This window comes from Schistocerca cancellata, chromosome 2 (genome assembly GCF_023864275.1).
Source record: "Schistocerca cancellata isolate TAMUIC-IGC-003103 chromosome 2, iqSchCanc2.1, whole genome shotgun sequence".
NCBI classification, from domain to species: Eukaryota; Metazoa; Arthropoda; class Insecta; order Orthoptera; family Acrididae; genus Schistocerca; species Schistocerca cancellata.
The window spans coordinates 1,131,059,019-1,131,078,025 of NC_064627.1; the positions used below are offsets into that span (position 1 = coordinate 1,131,059,019).

Sequence of the window (19,007 nt, forward strand, 5' to 3'; positions counted from 1 at the left end):
GCAGCCATTGATAGGCAGGAAATTGGTTGATTTAGTTTTAGCATCAAATTTGAGAGCTTAGAAATGTTGAATGTATAGCTAGTTCAGCTTAAGGTTGTGATAAGTTTGAACATGAAAGGATACCATGAATTTGTTGTTATGAAACACATTGCTGCCTGCTCAATTCTCATTAGCTATTTAAAACCAACTGTTGACACATCTTCTTGCCATCCCTTGGCAACTCGCATAGACTACTCCCAACGTTGGTCCATAAATTGTACAAGTATTTAAAAATCGTAGTTGCATTGGCACCTACAATTTTAGGATGTGATAGGTACCTACCCACACTATAAGCAGGCGAAGTGGGAGTTCATAACTTGATGCACCTCCCAGAAGGTCCCCTCATTAAAACAATGAGGAGTTCATTTCGTCTGGCACATCCATCAGGGTCCGAGGGATAATTAGGTTGCCACTAATGCCTTCATCTTGGCTTTCCTGGGTGACACATTACTCAAGATCTTAAAGGTGATGGTCTACCGCTGTGATGTCAAGCCACATATCCCTCCCCCAATGCAGTACTTTAAGTGCTGGAAGTTCTGCCATATGTCTTCTCACTGCACTTCCAGCATCACATGTGGAGATTGTGGACATCTATCCCATCCCAATACTCCATGTGCCCCGTCTCCCATCTGTGTCAACTGTGGAGAGCGTCATTCCCCTTTTAGACTGCAGGATTTTGCAGCAAGAAAGGAAACTCATGGTATACAAGACCCTGGACCGACTGACCTACACTGAGGCCAAGAGGAAATTTGAGCACCTACATCCTGTGGCTATAACCTCCTCTTATGGCGCCGCTACGAGAGCAGTTGTAGCCCATCAGTACCGTGAGTTCCAGTCAGATCTCAGAGCCAGAAGAGTACACCTGCCCCCTTGATGGTGGAGGGCACTTCCCTCCTTGTTGCTCCTGCACTACCTATCTCAGAAGCACTGTCCCCCCAACCATCGGGGACACCATTCCCCACTTCTGAGCTGGAGAAGCGTAAGTCTTGTTCGGCTCCTCTCACTAGGAAAGGATCCCTTGGGTCACTCCGTTCCCGGGTTTCTGCTTGTGTGAAAGACGACACCTGCCAGTGGCTGAAGTGCCCAAAAGCAGCTGGTCGCAGGGCTTCACGATCATCCTCACTCCTGGAGACTGAATCAGTGAAACCCTCCCATCCAGAGAAACCCAAGGATCAGCAAGAGAAATCCAGAAAGAAGACCCACAAGACCAAGGGAATTGCAGTGCCACCCACACCACCACTGCCTACAAGCTCTGCGTCTGAGGATGACGTGAAGATCCTGGCATCTGCTGAGGACCTAGATCTCGCCAGACCCTCAGACATAATGGATATAGCCTGTTTAGGAAATAAGTTTGTGGCAGCAGGTGACCCTGAGGTGTAGACTACCTCTTTGAGTGTTTCATGTCTTCCCAGTCTCACAGTCACATCATCCTCCAGTGAAATTGCGGCAGTTTTTTCCACCACCTAGCTGAGCTACGGCAACTGTTAAGCTTTACACCTGCTTTCTGCATTGCCCTCCAGGAAACCTGATTCCCAGCAATGCGGACTCCTGCCCTTCACGGCTACAGGGGATGTTATAAGAACCGTAGCGAATATAATAGAATGTCAGGTGGAGTTTGTGTTTATTATCATAGGGCCACATTTTTTTCAAGGTGATGAGTCCTGCGGGTCCTGTTAACCTGTACCATCACTGGTAAACGCTACAAAAGTCTTTTGCACACAAATGTCATTCCAATCCTCCAACAGCATTGAAATGTGGGTGGAACCATTTTTAAGAAAGATGGCACTATCCCACACATTATATAGTCAACAAAGTGGCTATTGCAGAGGCATTTCAGAAATGCTAGAATTATTCTGCACAGTGTGGCCGTCCATATCACCTGATCTTAATCCTTGTGACTTTTGGCTTTGATGTTCTCTGAAAGATGTTGTGTTCAGTGGTCCAGTTACACACATAGCTAAACTGAAGGTACGCATTCTGCAGCACATTCTAAATGTGAGCCCCAAGACACTCTGATCTGTTGTGGAACAAGCTGTTTCTTGATATCTGCTTGTTACAGAAAGTGGTGGATGGCATACTGAACAGAAGAGCTTCTGTGAAGTTTGGAAGGTAGGAGACGAGGTACTGGCAGAATTGAAGCTGTGAGGACAGGTTGTGAGTTGTGCTTGGGTAGCTCAGATGGTAGAGCACTTGCCCATGAAAGGCAAACGTCCCGAGTTCGAGTCTTGGCCCGGCACACAGTTTTAATCTGCCAGGAAGTTTCATACTGAACATACCTTTCACCAGTCTCATGAGAGTCAAAAAAGATGTAATTTTGCTTATTATGCAGTTTATGGCCCCAGGACAATTAAAAACTGATGTCATTTTGCTTTTATGCAGTTTTTGACATGAGGGCAATTAAACTCAAATTTTTGCCCATCCAGTTTGGTATGACCTTGCTGCAGTAACAAATTTGTGCAGTCATGCACACTGAGCAATACAAATGATGTAATGCGCAACTCAGACATAGCTGTTGTATTGCGATTCATCTGCCATTTTTAGCTGACCCCATTTATGTTAAGAATGTACAGCGCCATCTACTGGTAAAATCCCCCCCCCCCCCCCCCCCCCTCCATATGATGATTCCCCAGCTTCAGTAATGCTTTTCAAATTTGACATCGTTCTGAGCAGTGGTTTTCTCTCCACAGCATTTTGAAAATGCAATTTTAATTATGGACACACTATATTTAAATAAATCAGTTTTCCAGAAACAGTACTGTACAGGACTCACCATTCACAAATTCAACAGGGTATTTCATTGTTTGCACGGCCTCAGCTGCAGTGTTGTTGAATTCGCATCTCTGCGTCTCAAAAGCATGAGAGAAATCACCATGCACACTTCGAAGCACTCTGCTGATGGTTGTAGGATCACTCCAACACTCTCTCCCCGTTCCCACCGGTAATCTCCACCCATACATTAATCAAATCTTCTTCTTTTTCTTGAGTATTGCTTGTTCTCCTTGTGGCACAGCACGAACATCATATTTGTTCTGAATATATATTTAATTAGATAGTTTGTGCATTTTGACAGCATAAGGCAACAGCTTCAGAATATTGTTTATCTGCTTTGCTGTAGTCTCCAGCAGAAATAATCAACACTGTTGTATTGCAACTAACATTACTCTCTGTTTTCGAACTGATAATTCCCAAATTTGTCAAAGTTATCATTATATAAACTGCTTCACTATGAGCACTTTGTATATTAACAGATGTTACAGTTTTCAAGATTAGATCACTTATAGCTTCTCTCCTTTCATAAAATATTTAATAATCTGTTTTTACTTTGTCGCAGCACAGAAAGGCCAAAGATCTTATTAGCTTTGTCTTTCATGTTGTAGTCAGTATTTCAGTCACTTTTTTGCTCAAAATACCCATTTTTATTCAAACATTCAGGATAACATAATTGGAGATAAAAGTTTAGAATGCTACTTCCTTTCAGAAAATTCGAACACTTTAAATACTTTCCATCCCATAACAACTTCTCACTGGTTTATTTTGTCACAGAATACATCACAGTGTACAACTTTTCCACAAAGAAACTTTAAGTCATAAGACATTAGGAAAGTGTGGCCAAACATGAATAGAACATAATGACACATTTTTTTTCTTTTGTACCATTAAAATAATAATTGGTGGTGCAGGGGCTCTTTACAAAATGACAGTATCCTCTCATAGTCGCTTGCTGTCAACTGATGTTCACACGCTGACTGACGTGACAGTGGCCCGCTCACTGCAAAGTATATGTGGCTGTGTTCTCCGATCCCTGCTCATTCAACATGTAACGTCATTATTTTCACAAAATCATAATGTGAAAAAATTCTTTAATTACATTTTTTTTTAAATAAATATCCTTACATTGCTCAGGCGGCAGAGGCAGCAGTGTGCACAAAAATTCCACCACACTTCAACTTCCATGCAGATACTATTTAACATATGCTGCATAAAAAGGAGAATTCATTTTCATATATTGTATTCTCCAGCATCACAAGAGTCATCATATGGTAGTCTACGAAGTATGCATGTAGATGTTGATGTGTGATATGGCTCATAATGACAGTATACATGTAATTTACTAACACAGCAAAATCTCATCTGTATGAGATACTCCCATTTGTGAAAAGCCAAAACTCATAGCGTAAGCAAGATCTTAAAGTTCACACCTGGCACATACATTTCTTATACTGATTTCATTAGTTCAGAGCTTCCACAAATGTGGGTGCTCTAAGTAACAAAAACTCCAAAATAGAACTGGTGAGCAGCAGTCTTTCCTTAGATTTTAGGGAAAAGACTGCGTCCCTGTCTTACGTCTTTTTTTGTGTGTGAGCATTTCATTCTTGGTCTTCCAGTCTTATTGTTTCCTCCTGATTCTTATACATACAGGGTGTTCCCGAAATGTTGTGACAAACTGTGAGGGGATGTAGAGGTGATTGATGAGAAACATATTTAGAATAGGGCTCTATGTCTAGAATCCACATCCAATGATGCTACAGAGTGTCAAAGTTATAGATGCCACCACCTGCCGTTAGGCCACCCCTTCAGCAGCAAATGTGACTTCGTACACAGATGACCATAGGTAAAATGTCTTACAATGTTGTCTGTTATTCAGTGATCATGACTGATTGCCACAATCACTAGTGTAGAAGATGGAGCTAGCTGCTGTGTAGAATGGCCTTGTCTCCTATGAATGTGATGCTCTGTTATCTCAGTGATAACGATTTCATACATGTTTCCATCTGCAGTTTATTTTTCTCCTGAAGCCCTCTAAAAATTCCAGTGTTTTTCAGTATTCAGAAGAAAAATAAACTACAGGTGCAAACCCGTGTGCAAAACTGTCATCCACCCAGGCAACAGAGCATCGCTGTCATAGGAGACGAGGCCTGTCTACACAGCAGCTATCCTCATCTTCTTCACTGGTGATCATGGCAGTCGGTCACAAACACTGAATAACAAGCAATGTTGCGAAACATTCCACCTATGCTCCATCAGCTTACAAAGTCATGTTTATTGCCAGCACCTATAACTATAGCATCATTCAATGGTGTTTCTAGACAGAGGTGTCTATCTTCAATTTGTTTCTCAAGGCACAGTCTACAACCTCTCAAAGTTTGTCACAACATTTCTACAACATCCTGTATCGTATGTCACCCACCTTTCCATGTAGCTTACTCATATTTTTCTCAAAATTCCTAACATCTTGTATTTTTAAAATATAAAATCGTCCTTTTGTCGAATGTAGTGCAGTAACTCAATATGGTATGAACTCAACAAAAAATCTCCTGCAGAAATATTGAGCAATGGTGCCCCTATAGCCGCCCATAATTGAAAATGTGTTTGTGGTGCAGGATTTTGTGCACAAAGTGACCTCTGAATTATGTCCCATAAATTTTCAATGGGATTCATGTCAGGCAATCTGGGTGGCCAAATCATTCGTTTCATTGTCCTGAATAGTCTTGAAACCAGTCGCAAACAATTGTAACCCAGTGACATATTTAGGGACATGGCACTTTGTCATCCACAACAATTCCATTGTTTTTTTGGAACTTAAAGTCCATAAATGGCTGCAAATGGTCTCCAAGTAGCTGAACATAACCAGGACTCAGTCTATTCCATGTAAACCAGCCCACAGCATTATGGAGCCACCACCAACTTGCACAGTGCCTTGTTGACAACTTGGGTTCATGGGATTTGTGCCACACTCGAACCGAACCCTACCATCAGAACGTCCGAAATGAAATTGGAACTCATCTGACCAGGCCAGGGTTTTCCAGTTGTCTAGGGTCCAACTGATGGTCACGGGCCCAGGAGAGGTGCTGCAGGCAATGTTGTGTTGATCGCAAGGCACTCGCATCAGTAGCCTGCTGCCATAGCCCGTTTATGCCAAATTTTGCTACACTGTCCCAATGCATACATTCGTCATACGTTAAATTAATTTCTACAGTTATTTCATGTAGTATTTCTTGTCTACCAGCAGTGACAACTCTATGCAAATGCTACTGCTTTTAGTCATTACATGAAGGTCATTGGCCCCTGTGTTGTTCATGGTGAGAGATAATGTCTGAAATTTAGTATTCTTGTCATGCCCTCAACACTGGATCTCAGAATATTGAATTCCCCAATGGTTTATGAAATGGAATTTCCCATACATCTAGCTTCAGCTACCTTTCTGCATTCAGAGTCTGTTAATTCTCACTGTGTGGCCATAGTCACGTCAGAAACCTTTTCAAATAAATCACCTGTGACAGCTCCGCCAGTGCGATGCTCTTTTATACCTTGTGTATGCGATACTGCCGCCATCTGTACATGTACACCTCGCTATCCCATGACTTTCTTCACTTCAGTGTATACTGACTGACAGGAGGCCCTTGATTTAAATGAATACATGTCTCTGATTTTAGCTATTAACAGAATCAGTGTAATGTGTAATTTAAAGTTTTATGTATTGGCCATAATTCTCTTTAAAACTGTAGAAAGTAAATATAAACCAATTTTTTTTATGAGGTTGACGTTAACTCACCCAGTAAAAAATTATGTACAGAAGTAATGAGGAGTAGAAGAAATAAGATTTGTACAATCACTGGCTAGATGTTCATCAAAAGTTATTCAGTTTTAATTAGCTTTAAAAATAATCATCTTATGATCCCTGTAGTTCTTCTTATTTATGTGCTTGTTACAAAAAATTTGAGAGGAATTCCTCCTAATGCAAGACACTGTTTTGTGCTTTCCATTTCGTCCTGATGTTTCAGCATTTTTTTCACTATCTTCCATAGGTTTATGTGTTTATTTTCTTTCTGCAAAATTGTTGTTACATGTTAACCTCTTGTGTGGGTTATGTGAACTATTGACACAAAATATGTACATTTGTAAAACAATTGATTATTGACAAGTATTTTTACTAAAGTTTACATACAGAACAGAGTTTTTTAATGTATGGACAAGTTATATTTAACTGGAAATGATGTATTTTTAGGAGAAAACAGAATTTGCTAACAAGCATGCACTCTGCAAGACAATGGAGATTCTTTGTCTTGGCAATACACAAGTAAAAGTAAAAGGTGCAGCTTTTGTTCTACGAGTTCTGCCTTATCTTACGTCACTGGGGAATTTCGTGTTCACAGCAGCTGGTTTGAAAAGGATATACGGGATAAAGACCCGACCAAAAGTTGGATCATTCCTGAAACAGGTTAGTGGTTTTTCGTCACCTTTTTTACATTAATTTCTTATGCAGATTAAATATGAGGTAACAATAGTGACAACTGTTACAGAAAGCAACTGAATTCTCTTGAATGTAATGCTTTATAGACATTACATATACTCCGAAGACAGAATGGTTTGAAGAGGTATCTGTGAAAATCACAGAGTGCCAAATATGCTGAATGATCCAACGTTTCATACTTTGGTTGCTTCCTTTTGGGCGTATATCGCTGTCATCCAAAATTCCTGAAATGACTACATTTCTGCCATTGACTGATGGAAAAGTTTTCATTTCAAAAGTTTCATAAACACCTTGGTTTTCCAGTTAACAAAACACCTTTGTGAGCTGATGTTCTCTCTCTCTCTCTCTCTCTTTCGCTCTTTCGCTTTTTGTAGTCAAGTAATATTTTTTCATCCAATTATACCAGAATATTACACAGTGCACAACCTCTAGATTCCGTCCACTGATTAGATTACCGATTTGTTTATTTTGCTTTGGGCATTGTAAGGAGAAGAACAGCATATTTTGAATTCAGACACCTATTTCTTAACTGCTGAGAATGAAGAACAAGGCTCTTATAGGTTGTCAATAGCTGTGAGCTAATTTATAAACCAAGACAAACTTATCTTATGATGGTACAGTAATCCAATGTATCTATTTGAAAACATAACATGGCTACTTTTATATGACAGACCAAGTTGGTACTTGATTTACATTATTTCCCAATATATACCATTTTATTGCTGTCATTGTGACCACTGTACAAGGCCAAGAAATTGGTCTTGTTTCTGTTTGTTTAAAAGATGTCACTTATCACTTGAGTTAAGCAGTTAAATATGAGAGTACAGTACATGATATGTTTCCTTTGAACACTTTAAAGAAAATAGTGTAGTAGTAAATGTAATAAGAGCATTTATGTGCAACTTTCTCAATAAATAATATATTAGATGCAGTAAAAGAGTGCCTTCTTACAAAGTAGATGTTGTTATTAATTCATCTCTTTGTCATCCATTTGTTTACCAATATTTCAATTTATATAGTATAGTCATTTTAGTTTTCTTGCGAATTGGCAATACCATAGTTGTTAGGAACTATGAATACTCCTGTCAGCTGATTGTATTTAAATGGATGTCCTATATCTCTTCACGTAAAACTAAGGACTTGAAATTATTATTTCAATCATTCATTCAGTCATTAGTCTAACTTCATTTTCCTGTACAGTACATACCTCTTGCATGTGGGATTGAAGTCATGTTTTATTCCACTTTTCTGTGATTGAATGTAGGTCAATATGGCGGAGCCGTATGTACAAGGGAGTGGTGGTCTTGTGAAAATCGAAAATAATGTGAGTAAAAATACAGTGTGTAGGAATGAAATTATGAAGCTAAATGAGCGTATTTCTAGTCTCCAGAAAGTCACCAGTGTATTGAATAGTGAGATATCTAAACTTTGAAAAGAAATAAGTGAGCCATTAGTCAAACAAAAGTTTCAAAAAGAAATAAGTGAGCCATAGTCAAACAAACCCCCCCATGAACCATGGACCTTGCCGTTGGTGGGGAGGCTTGCGTGCCTCAACGATACAGATAGCCGTACCATAGGTGCAACCAAAATGGAGGGGTATCTGTTGAGAGGCCAGACAAATGTGTGGTTCCTGAAGAGGGGCAGCAGCCCTTTCAGTAGTTGCAGAGGCAACAGTCTGGATGATTGACTGATCTGGCCTTGTAACACTAACCAAAATGGCCTTGCTGTTCTGGTACTGCGAACGGCTGAAAGCAAGGGGAAACTACAGCCGTAATTTTTCCCAAGGGCATGCAGCTTTACTGTATGATTAAATGATGATGGCATCCTCTTGGGTAAAATATTCCAGAGGTAAAATAGTCCCCCATTCGGATCTCCGGGTGGGGACTACTCAAGAGGACGTTGTTATCGGGAGAAAGAAAACTGGCATTCTACGGATCAGAGCGTGGAATGTCAGATCCCTTAATCGGGCAGGTAGGTTAGAAAATTTAAAAAGGGAAATGGATAGGTTAAAGTTAGATATAGTGGGAATTAGTGAAGTTCGGTGGCAGGAGGAACAAGACTTCTGGTCAGGTGAATACAGGGTTATAAATACAAAATCAAATAGGGGTAATGCAGGAGTAGGTTTAATAATGAATAAAAAAAATAGGAGTACCGGTAAGCTACTACAAATAGCATAGTGAACGCATTATTGTGGCCAAGATAGACACGAAGCCCACGCCTACTACAGTAGTACAAGTTTATATGCCAACTAGCTCTGCAGATAACGAAGAAATTGATGAAATGTATGATGAGATAAAAGAAATTATTCAGGTAGTGAAGGGAGACAAAAATTTAATATTCATGGGTGACTGGAATTCGAGAGTAGGAAAAGGGAGAGAAGGAAACATAGTAGGTGAATATGGATTGGGGCTAAGAAATGAAAGAGGAAGCCGCCTGGTAGAATTTTGCACAGAGCATAACTTAATCATAGCTAACACTTGGTTTAAGAATCATGAAAGAAGGTTGTATACATGGAAGAACCCTGAAGACACTAAAAGGTATCAGATAGATTATATAATGGTAAGACAGAGATTTAGGAACCAGGTTTGAAATTGTAAGACATTTCCAGGGGCAAATGTGGACTCTGACCACAATCTATTGTTTATGAATTGTAGATTAAAACTGAAGAAACTGCAAAAAGGTGGGAATTTAAGGAGATGGGACCTGGATAAACCGAAAGAACGAGAGGTTGTACAGAGTTCCAGGGAGAGCTTAAGGGAACAATTGACAGGAATGGTTCAAATGGCTCTGAGCACTATGGGACTTAACATCTGTGGTCATCAGTCCCCTAGAACTTAGAACTACTTAAACCTAACTAACCTAAGGACATCACACACATCCATGCCCAAGGCAGGATTCGAACTTGCGACCGTAGCAGTCCCGCGGTTCCGGACTGAGCGCCTAGAACCGCTAGACCACCGCGGCCGGCGACAGGAATGGGGGAAAGAAATACAGTAGAAGAAAAATGGGTAGCTTTGAGGGATGAAATAGTGAAGGCAGCAGAGGATCAAGTAGGTAAAAAGACGAGGGCTAGTAGAAATCCTTGGGTAACAGAAGAAATATTGAATTTAATTGATGAAAGGAGAAAATATAAAAATGCAGTAAATGAAGCAGACCAAAAAGGAATACAAACGTCTCAAAAATGAGATTGACAGGAAGTGCAATTGGCTAAGCAGGGATGGCTAGAGGACAAGTGTAAGAATGTAGAGGCTTATCTCACTAGAGGTAAGATAGATACTGCCTACAGGAAAATTAAAGAGACCGTTGGAGAAAGGAGAACCACTTGCATGAATGTCAAGAGCTTTGATGGAAACCCAATTCTAAGCAAAGAAGGGAAAGCAAAAGCGATGTACTTGAGGACAACATTATGGAAATGGAAGAGGATGTAGGTGAAGATGAAATGGGAGATATGATACTGTGTGAAGAGTTTGACAGAGCACTGAAAGACCTGAGTTGAAACAAGGCCCCCGGAGTAGACAACATTCCATTAGAACTACTGACAGTCTTGGGAGAGCCAGTCCTGACCAAACTCTACCATCTGGTGAGCAAGATATATGAGACAGGTGAAATACCCTCAGACGTCAAGAAGAATATAATAATTCCAATCCCAAAGAAAGCAGGTGTTGACAGATGTGAAAATTACCGAACTATCAGTTAAATAAGTCACAGCTGCAAAATACTAATGCAAATGCTTTACAGACTAATGGAAAAACTGGTAGAAGCCGACCTCGAGGAAGATCAGTTTGGATTCTGTAGAAATGTTGGAACACGTGAGGCAATACTGATCCTACGACTTATCTTAGAAGAAAGATTAAGGAAAGGCAAATCTAGGTTTCTGGCATTTGTAGACTTAGAGAAAGCTCTTGACAATGTTGACTGGAATACTCTCTTTCAAATTCTTCAGGTGGCAGGGGTAAAATACAGGGAGCGAAAGGCTATTTGCAGTTTGTACAGAAACCAGATGGCAGTTATAAGAGTCGGGGGACATGAAAGGGAAGTAGTGGTTGGGAAGGGAGTGAGACATGGTTGTAGCCTATCCCCGATGTTATTCAGTCTGTATATTGAGCAAGCAATAACGGAAACAAAAGAAAAGTTTGGAGTAGGTATTAAAATCCATGGAGAAGAAATAAAAACTTTGAGGTTCGCCGATGACATTGTAATTCTGTCAGAGACAGCAAAGGACTTGGAAGAGCAGCTGAACAGAATGGACAGTGTCTTGAAAGGAAGGTATAAGATGAATATCAACAAAAGCAAATCGAGGATAATGGAATGTAGTTGAATTAAGTTGGGTGATGCTGAGGGTATTAGATTAGGAAATGAGACACTTACAGTAGTAAAGGAGTTTTGCTATTTGGGGAGCAAAATAACTGATGATGGTCAAAGTACAGAGGATATAAAATGTAGACTGGCAATGGCAAGGAAAGTGTTTCTGAAGAAGAAAAATTTGTTAACATCGGGTGTAGATTTAAATGTCAGGAAGTCGTTTCTGAAAGTACTTGTATGGAGTGTAGCCATGTATGGAAATGAAACGTGGACGATAAATAGTTTAGACAAGAAGAAAATAGAAGCTTTCGAAATGTGGTGCTACAGAAGAATGCTGAGGATTAGAAGGGTAGATCACATAACTAATGAGGAGGTATTGAATAGAATTGGGGAGAAGAGGTGTTGGTGGCACAACTTGACCAGAAGAAGGGATCGGTTGGTAGGACATTTTCTGAGACATCGAGGGATCACCAATTTAGTATTGGTGGACAGCGTGGAGGGTAAAAATCATAGAGGGAGACCAAGAGATGAATACACTAAGCAGATTCAGAAGGATGTAGGTGGTAGTAGGTACTGGGAGATAAAGAAGCTTGCACAGGATAGAGTAGCATGGAGAGCTGCATCAAACCAGTTTCAGAACTGAAGACCACAACAACAACATCAACAACAGTTAAACAAAAGTCCATTTCTCTTCCGCAAAATAACTCTAATGAGTGGACGAAGATACATATAAAAACGGAGATGTAAATAAGAAAACATCTCCAGGGAGTGAAAACACCAAACAGTTGTCAGTTAAAAACAAATTTCATGTTCTTTCCGTGAGTGAAGAGGCAGGTTTAGGCCTAACATTGGTAAGGGAACATGAACTTTTGAACAAACCTTATCAACAGAATAGGCTCAAAGTTCATGATGGTGAGCAATTGAGCATGCCATCTTTTGCACGAAGTAATGGGACGAATGAGAAAGACAATATCAAGAAAAACGTACATGAGTGCAAACACGAAAGTAGTGTATTATTTTTAACGGACAGTCATACCAAAAACAAGACGAGACTTTTCAAAGAAAACAAAAAATATGACGCAACTGGTATTATGAAGCCAGGAGCAACAGCAAAAAATATTATTGTTGTCGACTTACATGATAAAATATTGGGAAAAAATGACTATGTCGTGTGTATAGCGGGTGCAAATGCTATTGCAAAAAACGAAGAAAATAACTGCATAATGGAACTGAAAAAGTTCCTGAAATGCAATAAATAACGAAATACAATAGTTGCAACTCTACCACACAGATATGATCTAATGTATCACTCATGTGTCAACAAAGAAATTCGAAAAACTAACATTAAAATAAAACAAATGCATTCTTTGTTTGGAAAATGTGGCGTTGTTGATATAGGCGAATTGGACAGGTGTCAGCATACCAAACACGATATGCATCTAAATTACGAAAGGAAAAAGCTTTGTGTGTAAAGTGATAAATGAAAGCATTGCGAATAGGGAGAGAGTGGCAAAATTCAGTGTATTGGTATGGGACCAGTGTCAGCAGCAGAAGCAGCAGCATCGTCAAAAGCAGCAGAATCATCAGTGGCAGGATCAACAGCTGAAACATCAACACATGCAGCAGAAACTGTTGCCCGTAATACACTAACACAAAGCAAACCCAGTGTTTTTTATGGTGAGTAACACGAGAGAAAAGGATTTGTTGCGTGAAACATCTCTCTCATGTGTTCAATATGAGTCTTCCACACCTCAAGCAATACTATCAACTAGTGTACTGGAAAAAGCCACTCCTAAGAAACATCATGCAAATGCAGGGGTGTGCAAAAATCAGACTTTGTCTTTATTCCATCAAAATATATATTCAAGTATAAAATAGACCAGTTGCTAATAAATTTAAAAAATGAGTGTGAAAGCGAGCCTGATGTACTGTGTTTCTCAGAACATCATGGTAGGAGTGGAATCCACATGCTACAAATTGAGAACTTTAGTTTAGCTGCACTTTACTGTAGATCTATTATGAGAAAAGGTGGAGTTGCAATATGTGAGAAGCGGTGATCAGCATTTTGAGGTGTGTGGCATTGAGTTAACGGCAGACAGTGCAACAGTCATTGTACTGGCTATTTACAGGGCACCTGCTGGAAATCTGAATGTATTTCTGAGACAAATAGAATCACTTCTGTCCAATGTACGTAGGAAAACTGAATCAACCATTGTTACAGGTGACTTCAGTGTGTGGACTTCTTAACAGAAAATAGAAGCAAAATGGACTTTGAACACCTGATGTACTGTTACAACTTAGTACCAGTGGTGGACACTCCAACTAGAGTAACAGACGGTTCTAGCACTTTAATAGATAATTTATTTGTAGATAAGGATATTTACAGTAATTTAACTGTGAAAAATATTATAAATGGCCCCTCTGATCATGAAGTGCAATTCCTCATTCTAAACCAAATAAATGTACAAAGGAAAGAAAACTTCATTTGGAAAAACTTTAGGATTATGAACATACACACCATTGAAAGCTTTAATTAGCAATCACAGCTAGTGGACTGGTCTCCTGTGTATGCTGCAATTGATGTTAACTCAAAATTTAATGGACTCGCATTCGGGAGGACGACGGTTCAATCCCATCTCCGGCCATCCTGATTTAGGTTTTCCGTGATTTCCCTAAATCGTTTCAGGCAAATGCCGGGATGGTTCCTTTGAAAGGGCACGGCCGATTTCCTTCCCAATCCTTCCCTAACCTGAGCTTGCGCTCCGTCTCTAATGACCTCGTTGTCGACGGGACGTTAAACACTAACCACCACCACCAAAATTTAATATATTTATAAATGAAGTTACAAGTATTTTTGAAGAAACCTTTCCAAAAATGTCAGTGAGAGAAAACCTGTTAAAATCTGGAAACAAGCATTGGGTTACTAAAGGCATCAAAACTTTTTGTAAAACAAGAAGAGAACTATATGCAGCAGCCAAGAGAACAAATTATCCCAGTAGGAGTTAAAGTTCTGAATAAGGCCATACAAGCAGCAAAGAACATGTGCTTGGAGACAGAAATTGATTACTCTAGCAATAAAGTAAAAACTATTTGAAGTTTCGAAAAGAAGGAAACAAGGAAAAATACAGTTAATAGTGAATATATCCAAATAAAAAGTGAGGGTCATCTTGTTAGCAACCCAAAAATAGTTGCAGACACATTAAACAAATATTTTTTAACAGTAACAGAAAAAATAGGTTTACAAGGCTCCATGAACCAAGCCATCGATCTTTTGAAAGCTAGAGTACCTAGCTCAGTACAACATATGAAGTCAACAACAGTCACTGTTCAAGAAATTGAAAGAGTTATTAAATCTCTGAAAAGTAAAACCTCTACTGGGATTGACAATATTTCTAACAAATTATTAAAATTCTGCTGCAGCCATGTAAGTAAAGTCCTTCGCCACGTTTTTGACGCATCACTTCAATAGTTCCTGAGAGGCTTAAGTATGCAGTGGTAAAACCTCTGTATAAGAAGGGAGATAAGACGGATGCTGCTATCGGCCAGTATCACTACTGACAAGTTTTTCAAAGGTTTTAGAGAAACTAATGCAAGCCAGGATAGTTAAGCATTTCAGGGATCAAAATATCCTCAGTGAAAGTCAGTTTGGATTTCAGAAAGGTTTGTCAACAGAAGATGCAATATTTGCATTTGCTGGAAAAGTCTTGCAATCTATCAACAAAAAACTAAAGGTAGTTGGGATTTTTTGTGACCTAACAAAAGCGTTTGACTGTGTCGGTCACCAGATTCTTTTACAAAACGGTGCACATCTCGGTATAAGGGGTCCATCGGGGAAATGGCTTGACTCGTTTCTGTCAAACAGGAAACAGAAAGCTGTAGTGGATAGTTAAAATGGAGTCCCATTATCTTCAGAATGGGATACCATCGTGTGTGGAGTTCCCCAAGGCTCAGTTCTGGACCCCCTACTTTTTATTATCTTTATAAATGAGTTACCTCTCTGTACGGAATGTTGTAGATTCACCATTTTTGCTGCTGGCACTACATTACTTATTGATAATTCAGTAGATAAACTTGAGGAGACAGCAAAGAAGGTTTTAAGTGAAACAGTGAACTGGTTTAACACTAATGGCCTTTCTTTAAATTACACTAAAGCTAACTAATTACGTTCAGTTCCACACAATATTCAAAGATGAGGAAATGGTAGTAAAAGTAGGTGAGCAGGTGATAACCAGGGTGGATACCTCAAAATACCTAGGCTTGCATATTTATAGCAAACTGAATTGGTCAAATCACATCCTGGATCTATGCAAAAGATTTGAGTTCAGCAACTTAAGCATTACACATTGTTTCTTCTTATAGAAGTGTGGAAACCATGAAGTCAGCCTATTATGGTTATTTTCATGTCATTATGTCATATGGAATTATATTTTGGGGTAATCAGTCACTGGCTAAAAAAGTACTGTGTGCACAAAAAAGAGCCATACGGATCATGTGTGGAGTCCATCCTAGAGCCACATGCAGGAATCTTTTTAAGAAACTTGGAATCCTTACGTCCACTGCACAATATATATTCTCTTTGACATGCTTCATAAGGAAAGAAAACTATGTTTAAACTGAATAGTGAGTATCGTAGTCATGAGACGAGAAGAAAACATGATATCCACTATGAACAGGCAAATCTAAGTATGGTACAGAAAAGAGTCAGTTTCACTGGCTGTAAGATTTTTAATGCCCTCCCTTCAAGAATTAAGTGTTTGGTAGAAGATGAGCTCTTGTTTAAAAAAAACTTTTAAGATAGTTCCTATTAGAAGGATCATTTTATACTATTTATCTCTCAAAATTGATTTTCTGTAATAAAACCTAAGTTACTGTTTACTGTGATATGAAATCATTTTGTTTTGTTTTTATGTGCTACCATAGATCTCTGACATGTTCCATATCCTGTGATACTGTCACAACATGGATCACTGTAACAAGAGATAAATAAATAAACGAAATAGCAAATACATTCATAAGGGTTGAAGCTTGGTATTGCTGGTAGTGAATAAGCAGTAAGGTATTTTGATATGTGGATTTTTGGTTTCGTATGGAGTTTTGCCATTATTGTAGTGATGTTCTTCTGTAGATCCCAGAATGTACATTCAGTCACAGGTTTGGCAAATTCCAAATAATTATCAACCTATACCTAAAGCCTGTACTGAAGAGCTGCCCAATTACATTCTCAGTGGGTTTGTATCTTCATCGTAATCATCAGCAACAATAACAACAACAACAGGATGTTATACGGTATACATTTATCAAGTCACAGGCTTGAGACTGTTCAAATAAAACCAATAATAAACAAACCACCTTTTGTGCAAGTTGCACACAAAATTAATAGAGAGTAACTCCAATTTATTAGATAGTTACATGACTCTTCCAGGACAGTACAAGCTATTGCAAAATAAACTATCCAATACAAGCCAAGTTCACGCAGTATCGGAGTTCTACCAATAACAATTAGAGTTTGCAATGTAAATATTGTAAACCAAATCAATATGATGAGCAGCGCATACTCCACTGATCACATTACAAGTGAATCAGAGCTGCCCTGCACCGGTATATATGCCAGATTCTGGCATGTTTCCATCAGACTTGTTACGACAAGTCATTGCGCCACAGTGGTCGAAAGTAATGTTGCGCCAGCTATTCATCTTCCATAGTGAAACTGGTGGTGCCACAACATCCCACGCCTCTGCGGCGACTGCTGGGGGAGAAGATGGGTGCTGACCAGGATCACAGAGGTTAAGTTGATTTCATTAGCACTGCAGAAGTCTGTTAATGGAGGCTGTGGTGTACATCATGGTCATGAGTGATAGAAATCATCCCATGGACCCAGGTTTGGTGGTGCCAAAATTGACAGGCCCACACTGGGGATGCCCACCTGGAAAGGAAAGGCCTCACCAACGACGTTCTTGCAGTGGGTGCAGCTTGTCCAAGTGGGTATGGTGAGGGCAAACACAAAACTGCTCCACTGTGTTCTGGCTTTCAACTAGATTATTTGTATAATGGTAGAGTTAATATGCTGTATCGAACACTGAAGCAAGAGTGTGATACTGCTTCAAAGGGAATTTCGAAATATATTCCTGTTACGCCAAGCTTCCAAGACCTAATTCTGCTGAGAGTTCATCCAGGTCAGTTAGGGGATAATTGTCCACTTCAGCTTGTGCATTTGTCATTAGTTCAAAATCACCACAAAATCTTGTGGTGGTGTTGGATTTGTGTACTGATACCAGTAGAGAGGTCCATTGACTGTGGGAAATGTGTATTAACACATCTTGACTAGCAAGTCTGTCCTACTGTATTCTGTTTTGAGGGCATCTTTTAGAGCCAGAGACACTGGGCAAGTTTTGAAGATATGCAGGATAGCTGCCGCTTTGAGAGTGGCATTAGCTCTGAAATCAGTTGCTATCTGTAACCCAGGTGAAAAGATTTGAGCATATCCATCACAAAGAGTCTTCAGGGTGGTGAAGGCTCTTTGAATTGCAGTGTGTGTACTGTTTCAGGCACAGTAAATCCAAAAGTGTGGTAGGAGCCCACCTCAAAATTTTTATTGACTTTTGGGTCAGCTACCACAAGAAAATTTACTGGATGAGAGTCTTTTTGTAAATGAGTAAAAAGTGAGTAAAATTGGAAATTTTCTCAGCAGGGCACATGATGCCATCCATGTGTCCAAAGATTTGTTTTGATTGCATGCAGGGGAGGCAACTCCAAAACTCGTGTGTGTTGGTTTTGCACATAGAAGCATTGTTGTTTAGGAAGCCCTATAAAAACATTTGCAAGGTTGCCTTCTGGAAATTCTGTACTTCCATAATTTCATCACTTACTTGGTTATCTTCCACAAGTTGAGACATATTTGCACTGGAATGCTACAACATACCTCTTGCAGACGTCCCCTTTTGCTGCACGCCAGTGGGGGCACATGCTGCACGTGTGACAAAGGCAACAATGTTTACAACTGGACAGAGCTCTCACTGCAGGTTTAATTGTTTACGGGACTGTCCAGGCTGTGGTGCAGGTGAGGTTCCCGCCAGATATGGCATACAGCTCGCACTTCTGGTGCCACAGAGCTGACTGCCCTGATGTATTCTTCCTTTATAAACAAGCTAGGCTGTGTGGACAGTTTATTCACATAGCTCCCATCAGAGAAAGATCAGATTTCCTCTCTTCTGAGTTGAGGGTAAAATGCACAATAATGTCCCTGATAAGAGGGTCTGCCCACATAGTTACTTAAAATAATAATTTCTTCTTAATCCCATTAGAAGGAGGCCCAATCTGTGTAAGGTTGATTGGAGCCCTTTTTCTGCTGCCAAAATTCTCGCCTGGCTTTAATAACATGTTCTTTGTCGAAAAATGTTTTTGCAATAAAGAAAAT

The 19,007-nt window shown here is 39.6% G+C and overlaps 1 protein-coding gene across 2 annotated transcripts in view; it reads left to right on the forward strand.

Moving 5' to 3' along the window:
- The window catches only part of LOC126163167 (uncharacterized), a 61,780-nt gene that overhangs the window by 25,302 nt on the left and 17,471 nt on the right, over nucleotides 1-19,007 (forward strand). For both annotated transcript variants that reach the window (XM_049920113.1, XM_049920114.1), the window contains exon 4: nucleotides 7,046-7,258. In XM_049920113.1, coding sequence (XP_049776070.1) covers nucleotides 7,046-7,258 — 213 coding nt within the window. The remainder of the gene's footprint in view (nucleotides 1-7,045; nucleotides 7,259-19,007) is intronic.